General features: G+C 40.5%; 2 protein-coding genes across 4 annotated transcripts; one reads left to right on the top strand and one right to left on the bottom strand.

Moving 5' to 3' along the window:
• The first annotated feature begins 2,059 nt into the window (after positions 1-2,059).
• On the top strand, positions 2,060-7,724 carry bzw1a (basic leucine zipper and W2 domains 1a). 3 transcript variants are annotated; one of them, XM_057830062.1, is made up of 12 exons: positions 2,060-2,176; positions 2,814-2,886; positions 2,961-3,137; positions 3,208-3,302; positions 4,840-4,905; positions 5,068-5,203; positions 5,275-5,384; positions 5,458-5,628; positions 5,709-5,855; positions 5,939-6,077; positions 6,845-6,967; positions 7,126-7,724. In XM_057830062.1, exons 2-12 carry the CDS (start codon positions 2,823-2,825, stop codon positions 7,155-7,157), a joined length of 1,260 nt encoding a protein of 419 aa, XP_057686045.1. In that variant the 5' UTR covers positions 2,060-2,176; positions 2,814-2,822; the 3' UTR covers positions 7,158-7,724. The 3 variants fall into 3 exon arrangements, with proteins under 3 accessions (XP_057686045.1, XP_057686046.1, XP_057686047.1); XM_057830063.1 differs by lacking the exon at positions 2,060-2,176 and adding an exon at positions 2,233-2,373; XM_057830064.1 differs by lacking the exons at positions 2,060-2,176; positions 2,814-2,886 and having other exon boundaries at positions 3,093-3,137; positions 3,208-3,213.
• A 138-nt stretch (positions 7,725-7,862) lies between these two features.
• On the bottom strand, positions 7,863-11,132 carry si:ch211-246m6.4 (transcription factor 15). The gene is made up of 2 exons (XM_057830065.1): positions 10,644-11,132; positions 7,863-8,344 (listed from the first exon to the last, which is right to left on the bottom strand). The coding sequence occupies exons 1-2, from the start codon at positions 11,130-11,132 to the stop codon at positions 8,309-8,311; spliced, it is 525 nt and encodes a 174-aa protein (XP_057686048.1). The 3' UTR covers positions 7,863-8,308.
• Positions 11,133-14,491: the final 3,359 nt, after the last annotated feature.

Below are 14,491 nucleotides of genomic sequence, written 5' to 3'. Positions count from 1 at the left end.
ACTTAAAAGTCAATTATTTTCAAAACCAAAGCTGCTAGCGACCTACAGTAAAACCAAAACAGGCACCTCCCCTTGGCATATACGAGTCTCCATGAGCAGCGGTATAACAAAATTCAAAGTCGTTCCCTGATCCTGATTAATTATTGTTTGTAAAAAGTATAACAAAATTTAAAATGGCTATAACATTCTCAGATTTTACGCTAGATGCACAAAAATCACCAAATGCAGAGATAATCACCTGTATTTTCAGGATCAATGGCAATATTTAATGCATCATATTAGTTTTTGCCCGAAATAGCGACTTATTTTTTCTTTAATTTAGTGCAATTTTGACATAAGTTCTCAACAGCTGATAAATCACTCCATTTTCACATCAGAAACTGGATACTTGAGGAAAGCATGCAGAATCATCTTGATTTTACTCAACAAAAGCAAATTTAGCATTTTTCCTATATACAATAAAAAGTTATTTAGGTTGAATTCCAATGTCACTATTGCCTCATGTGGACTGGCCCTCGTCATTTTTAGCGTGAAATGTGATCGTGAAGTCTATGACAGTTATATACAAGAACAAGGGACATTATACCAAGTTAGGCCAGTGCTTAGCTCAGCAGAAAATATGTTCATCCAAAGAAAATTTCAATTGTGTTAAGTTTTTCAGTCGCAAGATACAAAAAGGGAAACCATTACACATTCGGTGGCAGATGTAGCCCATGACCAAGGAGACGAGCCAATTGCAAGACATCAAATAGCCATGCCTGTATTGTATAAAAACATCATACAAACTGAGGGACAGCACTATTTCCTTTAGTCGCTTAATTTATAGGGTCAGAGAATATAAGAAAGAATGATGTATTTCAATATTTCTCAATCAGTAGACACAGAACACATTGCAATCGGTGTGAGTCCTTCTTTGTTCTCCGTTTGTGAATTGTGAACACGCAGTTGAGTTAAATTGAATTAATAGGAGCACCAAAGGCGTGAAGTCCTACAGGGGCGCCATTGATGCCAAATCCCGTCACCACCCTGGACCAGGGGTCAGCAACCTTAGATACTCAAAGAGCTGTTTTGAGCATCGCCCACTGAAAAATAAAATAGTAGGAGCCACAAAAGCCCGTTGACATCTAACATTTAATGAACTGCAACAAAAAACAACATTTTGTGTTCATCTGTAGTTTGCTTGTTGAGGGCCAAAAAATGTATTTTTTTTTTTTTGTATTATCACATTTAGAATTAGGTTCAAAAACTGTACTCGTTAAGTCATTAGTTGCCATTGACAGTGAAAGATATTGGATCCATTTCAAATTAATTGGACGTCTACTCATGGTAAACTCAATTCATGGCAGACACATGAAAAGACCTTCCACCGCCCATACCAACATGGCTTCAGGGTGGCCATGTTGGTAGGAGTGACATTCCCATCAAAGTCAATGCATTGATGCTAAAATGAAGTTATAATTCATTTATTTCTTATGTCAAAGCATCTGCGATTGACTCAGTGCCTGCCATTGATGTCGTTAGACACCCAATCCATTTGCCACTCTACCTGTCTAATAGTGATAAACTCAATGAAATTCACAGTGGAAGGATGATTGGGCCTCTAGCATTATCAATGTAACTGAAAAAGGTAACTGCCATAGTCACAAAGAGCCACAGAAAAACGATAGAAAAGCCATATGTGGCTCTGGAGCCGCAGGTTGCACACCGCTGCCCTAGACTGGGTAGTGTGCCGCCAACGCCCCCAAACGTGGTAGTTTTTATTGGTTATTTGTTCAACGTGATGTGTTCCGTAACGCACTGTAGTGGAGCGGCAGCTGTTGCGAAAGCGCTGAACAGAATAAAATGAGGTTTTATGTTGACCGCTGCAAAATGAGCAGTTGCTCAAATTTTCCTCTTTGTTAGTATATGGGTTAAATGAACACAACATTAACCTCACATCTCCATAACCTCGCATTTGCATAACTCCAAATTAAAATCGAGACATTTCGATCAAATTGAAAAATGGTTTTAATAAAATTCTCCGAAACGGAAGTGACTGTTGAAAGCGCATGCGCAGAGGGCGGAGCCTGCGGAAGTCCTGACGGGAAGGTCTTTTTGTTTAGGGCTCTCTCTCACCCTCGCGACACTCCATTCGACTCCTCTGCTCCATAACCGTTTTTTATCTGCATTCATTTCGGTGAGTATTCGCGTGTCACTTGCCTTTGATTTGCGTCACACGTCATCAACGACATTAGAGACGACAAGGCATGTGACCTGGATGGCGCAAAATCGAAAATTACAACGTAGGTACACGTTCGTGTTGCCGTCATGGGCGACGTTCGAAGGCTCGGAAAGCTAAATTAGCCCAATTTACAGATTGTCCTCGCTCGACTGGTAGGTGGAAAAGATTCGAGGATGGCACTTTGCCTATATGTTCCACATTATTATTGACTTGCAAACAATTCCGCGTGATGAAATACGTAAACCCTCAGTTCGGTAGTTAAGATTAACGCGCTGGTTTGAGGGCCCGGCTAACCTGTGTTAGCTCAGCGCATGGTAAGGCCCTCGGGGATCGACGCGTACAGCTAAACATATTTCGTCAGTTTGAAACAAGTACATTGCATTTTAAGCGTTCGTGAATCACAACGTGCTTTTTGTTGACCTTGGTTGGTTTCTTTCCCTGGGTTTCAACAAAAGCTTCGTCCTAGCCCCGTGGACTGTGTCGCTCTTTGTTAGCTGTTTACATTTAACATGTATGGGCGGAAAATTAGCCACGCACCTGTAAACGACATCCGCTCATTTCACGTGTTTTCAACCTCCTCGTCCGTTTTCAGGTGTCTTTTATGAATAATCAAAAGCAGCAAAAGCCGACGCTAACAGGCCAGCGTTTCAAAACGAGGAAAAGAGGTAGGTGCTCTTCCAATTTGCGCTTCACTTAGGCATTATCGGCTTTCTAGCAAAAGCAATGTCCCCCTCCTCAGATGAAAAGGAGAGGTTTGACCCTACTCAGTTTCAAGAAAGTATCGTACAAGGCTTGAACCAAACTGGCACAGACTTGGAGGCGGTTGCGAAGTTCCTGGATGCCTCTGGCGCCAAGCTCGACTATCGCCGCTATGCAGAGACACTCTTTGACATCCTGGTGGCCGGCGGAATGTTGGGTACGTTGTTGCTGATGTCTTTCTAAACAGTCAATTTATTGAATTCATGTTTCTTTGCTTTTCTATGTAGCCCCAGGTGGGACTCTTTCCGACGACATGACCCGCACAGAGTTTTGCCTCTTTACTGCGCAAGAAGACCTGGAGACGATGCAAGCATATGCTCAGGTAAGCAGGAAGTGTGTAGAACAGGGGTCTCCAAACCAGTCCTCAAGGGCCGCTGTGGGTCCGGGTTTTTGCTCCAACCGATCCAGCAAAGACAGTTGAACCAATGAGCTTGATCTAAAACACAGGTGTCAAACCGATTCCAGAAAGGACCAAGTGGGTGCAGGCTTGCTTTCCAACCAATGAAGAGGAAACCTTTTCATCAATCAGATCTTTTACATGTGTAATCCATTAAACTTTGTCAGGTGCTGCTTGTTTCAGCAGGAAGTTAATTGGTTAAACTCTCTGTGCGCTATCGGTTGGAACAAAATCCAGCACCCACTTGGCCCTTTCTGGAATCGGTTTGACACCTGTGATCTAAAACAAGCAGCAACTGACTGCAATCAACTATTTACACATGTAAAACACCAGATTGGTGAAAAGGTGTTGTCTTGTTTGGTTGGAATGAAATTCTGCACCCACTGCGGCCCTGAGTGGAAAAGTTTGGGTACCCCGGGTGTAGAAGAACCTTCAAGCAGGGTCTGTAAATGAACAGTAAATCTTTGTAAAATTTCTTAGATTTACAAATGAAGTTCAGTTGGGGATTTTGGGAAACATTTCAAATTGGGCCAACAAAGGTTGAACTGAGGCAGTTAGACGTTTAAACCCGCTTCCCTGCACTTAAAAAAGGCAGTTTAAGTTAAATTATTATTATTTTTTAATATATGGTCTTCCTTCCTTCCCTTATGTTTCTGGTTGTTTCCCCTGGGAGTGGTCACAATTGCCTGCTGCTTGGCAGGATTGTCCTGCATACCAAATTTGGCTATTTAGTGGTCACACTTTCTGTGGAATGAGACTAAAAATCTAAAATCATGCTACCAGTATTATATTCACATTTTCATCATTAGCCATGCATTACATTTGAATGAAAGTACATGTTTTTCCCACAACTGTCTAGTTGTGTTAATTCACACACCCACTATTTTGAATTATATTTTTGGGGAGTCTAGGGGGAACAGGAGAAGTTGGTTACTAACAGAAATAGGGGGCGATTACACTAGAGCTAAAGCCTGTTGGATTTAAAATGAAATGACAACAACAAATTCAACTTTTGCAGTTCAACTGCATTACTGAGTATCTAAAAACTACAGATTCTAAATTAGAGAAATCTTAAAACTTTGGATACTTTAATGGAGAAAAATTTAAAAATTTTAAAAATGTTTTCCATCAGCAGACATTAATGCAATATAGCTACGCTTACCACATGAGAGCATTATGTTAACTTAAGTGCACCAACGTACCTCAGATTTTTGCTTGGAACACACACAAAATCTGATTGTATTGATTGATTGTAAATTGAAAAACTTAAGTTTGAGCCCTTGTAAGTCGAGGCATTGCTGTACATTGTTGTCAGTTATGCGAACATATTTTTGGAAGTGCCAACCTTCGATTCCTGAAGTATAACATTTAATTCCTATGAAGAATTCCAATCATAAATACGTTTTGCAAACCAACCTTTAAGCACCACCTACTTACGAGTAAAAATGTTCTATCCCCTTAGGTTTTTAACAAGCTGATCAGGCGTTACAAGTACCTGGAGAAGGGTTTTGAGGAGGAGATCAAAAAGGTGAGCACATTTGGAAAAGATAATTTGGTAGTGAAAGGATGTTGTGAAAGGTGACCAGCCAGCACAGAACCCTGAGCTGTAGATTGATCAAAGTAATAACTTTTTTAAAAGGCCGCAACCCATATTTTTGTGTAACTGTTATTTTCTTGTCAATCTGCCTAGTTGCTGCTGTTTCTAAAAGGGTTCACTGAATCTGAGCGCAACAAATTGGCCATGCTGACTGGCATCCTGCTGGCCAATGGCAACATATCAGCCTCCATCCTCAGCAGCCTCTTCAACGAGAACCTTGTCAAAGAGGGTAAGAGACTGACGTTCCGTGCTGAGCACTTGATTGAAATGTCCCTGTAACCACTACGCTCTTCTGTTTAGGAGTGTCTGCAGCCTTTGCTGTCAAGTTGTTCAAGTCCTGGATCAGTGAGAAAGACATCAACTCTGTAGCTGGTAGTCTCCGCAAAGTGGGCATGGACAACCGGCTGATGGTAAGATACAATTTATTGATACAAAGATTTACCTCCAAGTTTCTTTTTTGACCCGGCTGCCTCTTCGCCAAAGGAACTTTTTCCTGCCAACAAGCGGAGCTGTGAGCATTTTTCTAAGTACTTCACTGATGCCGGGCTGAAGGAGTTGTCAGACTTCGCCCGCAACCAGCAATCCATCGGTGCCCGCAAAGAACTGCAAAAGGAGCTCCAGGAGCAGATGTCCCGCGGTGACCCACTTAAAGAGGCAAGTCAGCCTACCTGCAAGATATTACTTCCTGGTTGTTTCCTTGAATATGGTTTAACAATGGTCAACGTCCACCACAGATCATCGCTTTCACCAGAGAGGAGATGAAAAAGGCCAACCTCTCTGAGCAAGCCATGATCGGTATCATCTGGACTTGCGTGATGAGCTCTGTGGAGTGGAATAAAAAGGAAGAACTGGTGACCGAACAAGCCATCAAACACTTGAAGGTTTGTCAACCCCTGTTTGCCTTTTTATTTTGATACTGCTAGTTCAACTGGGTTTACAAGAAGTGGTGCTTGCCTCTCTTCAGCAATACAGCCCTCTGCTGAAGTCATTCACCTCCCAGGGTCAGTCTGAGCTCAGCCTGCTGCAGAAGATCCAAGAGTACTGCTATGATAACATCCACTTCATGAAGGCCTTTCAGAAGATCGTGGTGCTGCTCTATAAAGGTTTGCAGCACATTCAAAAATCTGACTGAACTTGGCATTCATCAAATAGTTTTCATGAGTGGCTGATCACCTGCAACTGAATCTCTTGGGAAGTACACAGATCTAAGGGCAATCTAAAGTTCCAGTTTGTGTCTCATTTAATTTGACACGAATTATACAATATACCCATAGTACATTTTTAGTCACACCTGTTTATGATTGGCTAACTGCTCTCACTTATTCCTCAATATTCTATGTTAAATGTTCTACTGTCAGTCATAGAAAGTTTTAACCTATCAAAATGACAAAAAGTTTTTTTTTTCTCAGCTTATTTTTTACTGTCAAGTAAAATCATTGAATCTCAAAACTACTTTTCTATGATTACAAAAAACATTTCTTAGTAAACACTGCATTAATCCGATATTATACTTAATGTTACCCGCGTACTGCTTTGCATCAACACAACACTGCTGGACAAGCAAGATCAATTGCTACTTTAATTATGCTGCTATTGATTAGAATGTTGTGAAAACAGTCTGCAGCCGAGCCCATCATTCTGGGGTCGTACCAAATCGCCAAGCCCCCGACAAAACACTATTGAACCAAAGATGGTTAAAGCGTCAGAAATTAGCTGAATCAAGCTTTACAACTATTGTCTGAAAATCAGACCTACTCGCCATACACTTAATATGGGTTAATAATTTCCAAAAATGAAATAGACATTAGTATATGCAGTGGTCTTGAGGGCTTCTTGTTTGATAGTCTTTTTTGTTTTTTTCTCTCTTCAGCGGATGTATTGAGTGAAGAGGCCATCCTAAAGTGGTACTCGGAAGCCCCCCTTGCCAAGGGGAAGAGCGTCTTCCTCGAGCAGATGAAAAAGTTTGTGGAGTGGTTGAAGAACGCAGAAGAAGGTGAGTAAGCAAAGTGGCACTTGTGATTAATGCATATAATTTGAGTCCTGATGGAAAGTAGTTTCATCCAGGGAAAATGGCAATTAATTCCCAATTGATTAAAAATTGTGACTTGATGCTTTGATCAAATCATTAGAATCTTGACTTCCTTCTTGCAGAGTCGGAGTCGGATGAAGAGGAGGCGGACTGAAAACCTCAGACACCTGTTGAGCTCCCCACCTCGCATACTTTATTATTTTTTTTAAGTAGAAAAGGTAGAATGTCGATGCCCTTGACTTCTCTACCTCCTGCTATAGTTCCCTCACAATCTGCACATGTTATTTTAGAACATTTTTTTAAAGGGCTCGGTCCTCCTTTGTAACTGTCGGTGTTTTCACTTTTCGCTCCTGTCGTGCCCTCTAATTTGGACAGCAAACATTCCGTGTGATCTTGTGGCCTCTGCTCAATGCGGTCTCTTCTCGGAGCCCGCAACAATCTACCACAAGACTGTGAGGCCAACTGACAAATTTTTGCCAAAGTTCTTTTTTCTCTCCCTTCCCCAATTTACTTTAATCTTGGCCGAGATGAATTTGAGTCACCCTCACTTAAACTACGCCTTCCTTTTTGAACCTGTCCTGCGTGTTGTGATCACTAATTAGTCCGTTGAAAACACGCCCCATATATTGCCTCGCCAGCAATCAGATTATTGGTTTCTACTTTCTTTAATCTGATGTAAACCAATTGAATTTTTTATGAAATAAAGCTTATTGAAATGGTCGCATGTGCTTTTTAGTTGATCAAAGCGTTACAATTGGAGGCTAATGGCACCACTGGTAAACCTAGGTTTTCTATTTGTCAATAAACAACACAGACACTGGTTAAATTACGACTTTTTAATGGTAAAAAAATAGTTTGCAGAAAATTATTTTATGTGCAAAGATATCGAGCCACACTGTAAGTGATGTTACACATTTGATGTTGAGGTAAACATGTTTTGAGGTAGTGCAACATTTCCTGGGTAGGGGGGTAATGCATTTGTGTTCTAAATGTGCACAATATTCATGGACTTTGTGTGAAAGGGTCTTGTGCATTGTAAAGGTGATGTGCATTGTGCAAAAGTTAATATTGCAGGTATTTAATAATTATACTTCCTGTAGCAGCAGTTACTTAGGGGACTGGTGGGACCAAAATAGTGCAACCGTACACATGGGCTCAGGTTGCAGCTCAACCAAAACACAGGTTGGTTCACAGGCACAAAACAAAGTGCTTTCCAGTGTTGTTTTTTTCCCCATAAAAACTAAGAATAAATATATTTATGTACAAATGTAAACATGCGCAACTGCTCCTTGTAGGTCCGAGGCCTTAGACTTTAGTTGAATGCTTCCCGCTGTCTCTGAGCTGCCAAAATACAAAAACAGTTGCTTGAAAAGCAGGTTTGTTAAGTCACATTTGCACAGTATACTTGATTCTTAGAATGTTTTCAATGCAATAGTGTACTGCAAGCCACCTGTATAGTTTTGTCAAAATATTGGCATTTAACCACGTAATTAATATAAACTTATAAATGCGTGGTTAGTCCACTTGGCTTCAAGAGCCATGTTTTTCTAGTGAATGCAGGGACAGTACTTGTGTATTTTTCTACGAAGTTATCTCCAACACGTGCACCTTTTACTCTGCTTTGTCAATACTGGTGCTTGTCAATGGTTTTCAACCCGTGAGGTAGAAAAAAAACTAACCCAACCCATAACAATAGGGAAAGCAAATACATGAATGCCCTCTTGATGGGAGAAAATGGACAACAGATTGGGAGGGTTCCCTGTCCATGCCGTTAACTTAAGGGCGTGGACGGGGAACATCTAGGTCGGCAACCCAAAATGTTGAAAGCCATATTGGACCAAAAAATAAACATGTCTGGAGCTGCAAAAAAATTGAAAGCCTTATAATGAAGACAACACATGATTTATGTATATTAGCCTACTATCAAAATGACTTGCCGTATTGGCCCTAATATAAGACGGCCCTGATTTTAAGACGACCCCCTCTTTCAAGACTCAAATTTGAAAAAGATTTTTTGAAAACTAAATTTTTACACAGAAAATAATTACATCTGAAACAAATGATTAAAACAATATATTTGAGAGAAAACGTTTTTTTGCCCTCATTCAAAACCTTAATATCTGAACATTTAAGTATGTAAACTAAAGTGCAATCACATTCGTAAAGCAATGGCTTCTGGTTTTTGGAATGTAAATAAACCAATCTTGTGATAAAACAAATATGCAATAACTGCATTAACCATCAAAGTGAGGTCTAACTGTAACTATAGTCTTGAAACAAATCTGAATAAGGAAAAACATTGCAATAAAATAATGCAAACTGGGTAAACTTGAGAGTAGCTGGGATCTGTCATGACAGAACATTACTCCTCAAGTTCAGCATTCGAGTCATTGATATCTGGCGAGATCTAATGTCGTGAATGGGTATAATGTCTAGACCCCGAATATAAGACGACTCCCACTTTTTCAGTCTTATTTCAATGCAAAAAACAGTCTTATATTCGGGCCAATAAAGGTAAGGTGGCTACAAATACATGATGAGCCTTCGTGATAAAATGTTTATCTTTCCTGCAGTGCATCCTATAGACTAGAGAATGACACACCACGCGATTACTCTGTTGTACGATGCAAGTTTCATTACAATATTTATGATTGAGAAGAATGTGTCATGTATGTCATGCTACAGTAACCATATTTAAACTGGGGCTGTCAAACGATTAAAATTTTGAATCGAGTTTATCACAGCATAAAAATTAATCGCAATTCAAACCATTATAAAATATGCCATATTTTTCTGTAAATTATTGATGGAATGGAAAGACAAGATGGATATATACATTCAACATACTGTACATAAGTACTGTATTTGTTTATGATAATAAACAAGATGGCATTAACATTAACATTCTGTTAAAGTGATCCATTGATAGAAAGACTTGTAGTTCTTAAAAGATAAATGTTAGTACAAATGATAGGTTTTAATAAAAAATTTAAAATTTTCAATCAAAAAATAAACTAGTAGCTCGCCATTGTTGTCAATAATTACACAATGCTCATTGTGCTGAAACCCATAAAATCAGTCGTACCCAAGCGCCAGCAGAGGGCAACAAAACACCCAAAAACACAACAAGTTGACATGACACTGCTGTCACTGTAATCTGTTTGAGCGGGGCATATGCGTTAATTGCGTCAAATATTTTAACGTGATTAAATACAAAAATTAATTACTGCCCGTTAACGCGATAATTTTGACAGCCCTAATTTAAACATTTTCTTGCCCCATCTTTTTTACATTTACAATAATTTTTTTTAAAAAGTACGAGCAACGCTAAAGAGCAGCATGCGGCTGTAGACCCCCCGCTTAAGAAATTAAGAAAATTTGCTTGTCAACGTAAAATCCACTGTTGTTCCAGATTGTCGTATAATGCGATTCATTATCAGTATACATGCATTTGTCTGATAGCCTTTGTAATAAATTTACATTGATTGTTGTGATTTTTGTTTCAATGTTGGCTATTAAGCGAGTCCGATCAGTTCTAATTTTTCACAAGTATCCGTACTTAACTAGTACTACAATGTGAAAATACTTTTGCCACAGCTACAAAAAAGTCATTTTAATGCATTTAGTCAATTCCACTAACCTGCTTCCTTTGGTTGCTAAGGCAAAAGGTGCAGATGGCCCGCAGCGGCGCCGCGCTCCGTTGCGCGGGGCTGTGCACGCCGGCCTGATGGTGGAGGCACGGCTGCCCATCGCGACTTTCCTCCCCCAGCATCAACATGTTGGCAAGGTGTGAAATGTAGCTGCACGCCAAACGCAGCGTCTCCACCTTTGAGAGCTTTCTGTCGGCAGGCTCAGTGGGAATGAGCGTGCGCAGGGTGGTGAAGGCTGTGTTCACGCTGTGCGTCCTGTCCCGCTCGCGCGCGTTGGCCGCCTGCCTCTGTTTACTTACACCAAGTAAACGCGCTTCTCTCCCGCGTCTTCGCCGTCTCCACCTGGCCGCTTCTGGCTCTTTTCTGCGGCATGGGCTGCAGGTGCCACTGGACTTGCCGTCTGACTCGTCGCTCTCGCTGTCTGCGTCATCCGGTCCGGATGTGAAGCCGTCGGTGGGCTCGCTGCTTGCGGACTTCATCCTGGCAGCCTGACGTGTGAGCGCGGTGTGCGCATCACTTTATCCTCGGAGTGAAAATAGCACCGAGTGGCCGAGCAGCTGCTCCTGATCCGGTGACTGAGGGGTTCGCTTCGGATCAGCATAGCATTTCTACTGAATGACGGCTGCTTTCTGGGTCGCCAGCCCGCCGCGGAAAAGGAAAGACAGGTGGAAAGTGGAAAAACGGGAGGGGGTAGTTTATGTTCGTTAGAGAGGCACCTGTTGTGTTCGTAGATACAGGTTTAAGTTTGTTGCCCTATTTCATTGGTGGGGCATAACGAAATGCCAATACTGCTCATGATTTTTCTCTATTTTTCATTAGTCATTTTATGTTTGCAGTAGTTGCAGGATATAGTGTGTGTTGCAGCACACAATTACACCAATTACAAAAAAAAGGTCTCAGGAAGTGTTCGGTGTTTGCGAAAAGAGCATTTTTCAGTTTTCTGCAGGTGGAGATTGGAGTGTGCACCCAATTAAAAAGAAAAAAGTTTTGTACAATCGTGCACTACACATCTTTGTGGCTCGACAGCAGAACCAATTTCCCTTCAGGTCTACACCACATAGCTCTGACCTTCTCCTCTCCCTCTCCTAACTCTAACCTGGGTTAGATAGCTCGCCTTTGTTTTATCCACAGACATCTGGATGGCTGCTTTGAGATACCGTCCATTCGGTAGAACCCCCCTCCTCCGCAGGCCTGAAAAAGCTTCCCTTCTTCAGTATCACGTGTTCTCTTTCTTTAGTCCCTTGGAAAGTCAGGCCAGCACCTGGCCATATAGGTTCACAGGAAGTTGTTAAATGCTGGATTTTGATGGTTTGGTGAAATCCAATCTTGCTGTCATATAGTGAGTGCCACCAGAAATACTCAAATCCATCTGACCTTGCTGTGATTGTTTAGTTGTCTATAGAGGCCCTGCAAGACCAGTTACAAGCACAGCTCCGTCTATCATCCGGCTCAATTCTGTCTCCCGGCCCTTGTGTACTCCTCCTATAAATACTAAAAAATGGATTTTAGGATGTTCGAAGGTAATTAACTTCGAAGTATTTGATACACTGCCAATGGGAAAACCCACTGGCAGTGTATCAAATACTTGTTCTCCCCACTGTACCTTGTTTCAATCCAAAACTCAATGTGGCATGTATCATCAAGTGTCATGACACAGCTGTGAATGGCCACAGCTGGATTTTTGGGGGATTTTATGGGAGAAACATTGTAATATAACAAGGGTCGATGCAGAAATCGCAGACATCAAGGAGTGGTCGAGATTTTCTTTTTCATATATTCACCCTCTTAAATGTTTTTTTTTTTTCCTCGATTTTTCTTTGTTTGGATCGATTATTTATCATCTAACATATCAGAGAAAATGCGACAGTAACAAACAAAAAAAATAATGATTCTAAGCTAAAAACGACAGACATTTTGAATAATAATTATTAATATTTTATTTTGTTTATAGTTTATATATATATATTCTTATAAAATTACCTTCGTTTTATGGCTGGGTTGAAACAAAAGCGATTGCTCGACGTCTGTAAACAGGGAGTTTCAGGGTAAAACGACAAATTAAAAATAGTTCGGGGTCTTAATGCCCCATTAATCTGCTATGGCAGTATATAGACATATTGTTGTATCAAAAACAGCAGTTCTTTTGGCTTAAAATACAGAAGTTTATTTTAAAGAGGGTGCAAGAGCAGAAACTGATTTTTCAGTCTTGTCTGTGTTTTCCGGCATATACAGTTTATATACTGGGATATACAGTATATATAATCTATATCGATGGAAAATTTATCCAACAACTGCTCTCGAGAGACTTAACTTTTGATTGAGACTTAGCGGGCTAAACAAATGCAAGAGGAGTGTTTTCTTCTCATTTATAATTTAAAACAAACATTGAGATCTACTACATGTCATTGTTTAGTCTAATCTTTTACAGATAAATGGGTCTGATGGGTAAAATGAGCATATTAGTATAATAAATTTGTGATTATGTTTTTAGCAGAATGTAAAACCCATGTTACCTCACGCCTGGGTTTCAGTCTACTCTGGCCCAGTGAATGCAGCTACAGATTCTCCCTAACCACCTTCAGTGAACCGGTGACTTTGAGAAATTGTTGAGATACCTTAGCAACCACTGGGTGGTTGTTGAAGACGAATGACATTTTTTCATCGTTCAGTGATCACCGCCCCTCTGTAAAAGGGGGTTTTTAAACAATGAAATTGTCTGTAGGCAAAACCAAATTGACGCCAGTTAAAAAAGTATTATTATATTATTCTCTTGCCTCCGAGTTTATCAAAATGTGTTTCTCATTGTCATTGAGAGTTGCTGCTATTCTCTGAGTGAATAGTCCAGGTGGACTGCCATGTCAGTGGTCACTGTGAGGGACATCCACCCCCCCTCCCCTGCGCCACCTTGCGCCGTGCCATGTTTGGACTGGATAAAAATATCCATGTCTCGCCAGGCCACCTTTTAGTTGATTTGAGTCAAATCACTAGGACGAATTCACGGATTATGCCGACAAGTCCAGAAGTATATGAACATTAGCAGAGTTATTATGATTTGCATTCATACATACATAGTATATTTGAATGAAAATAATCAAGCGCAGACTTGGACTTATAAAATGTCTGCAATTTCTGAAGGGTAAGTATCCTGTTCTGTCCAAAAATCTTGAAGCAGAGGGTCAATTTTATTTCTAATCCCTTCACGCTAACTTGGACTGCCCTCCAAACCAAATAACTAATTGTGAGTCCTGTGCTTTTATTTTTGCTGTTGACTAAAAGTTTTGAACATGGCATCAAATAAACATGAGAAAACATGACCATGTCCAAATATCCTATATTCTAACATGTATTTGATGTGTAGTGCTGAAGATTTCGTGCAGACTGTTGTAGAAAATGCCCTCTCCAGCAGAGTGAAGCAGATACCTTCAAAATGAGACTTTCAGTTTTAAGTGGCTGTTGTCAGAAAAAATTCAGTCAGGCAGAGTACTGTATGTTGATACGATTTATTAGAAGCCATGAGCAGTGACCTCAACATCACCACTGAAAGGTAGGGTTTTCAAACTAGGTAAAAGGTTCAAAAATAGTGTTTCAAATTACTCTTTAAAACCAAGGTCACGAATCCAAAGTAGGTTTTCAAACCAGAGTTATGGTTACAAATTGGGGTTTTAACAAACGTTAGGGTTCCAAAGTAGGGTTTCAGCCTGCATTAGGGTTTCAAAACAGTTTCAAATTTAGGTGTTGATTCCAAAGTAGGGTTTCGAATTAGGGTGTAGTGTTCCAAAGCTCGATTTCAAACCCGAGTCAGGGATTCAAAGTAGGGTTTCAAATGAGGGTTACTGTT

This window comes from Corythoichthys intestinalis, chromosome 2, assembly GCF_030265065.1.
Source record: "Corythoichthys intestinalis isolate RoL2023-P3 chromosome 2, ASM3026506v1, whole genome shotgun sequence".
Taxonomy (NCBI): Eukaryota; Metazoa; Chordata; class Actinopteri; order Syngnathiformes; family Syngnathidae; genus Corythoichthys; species Corythoichthys intestinalis.
The sequence above is the reverse complement of the archived record's forward strand: the minus strand, read 5'-3'. Positions and strand labels throughout refer to the sequence as shown.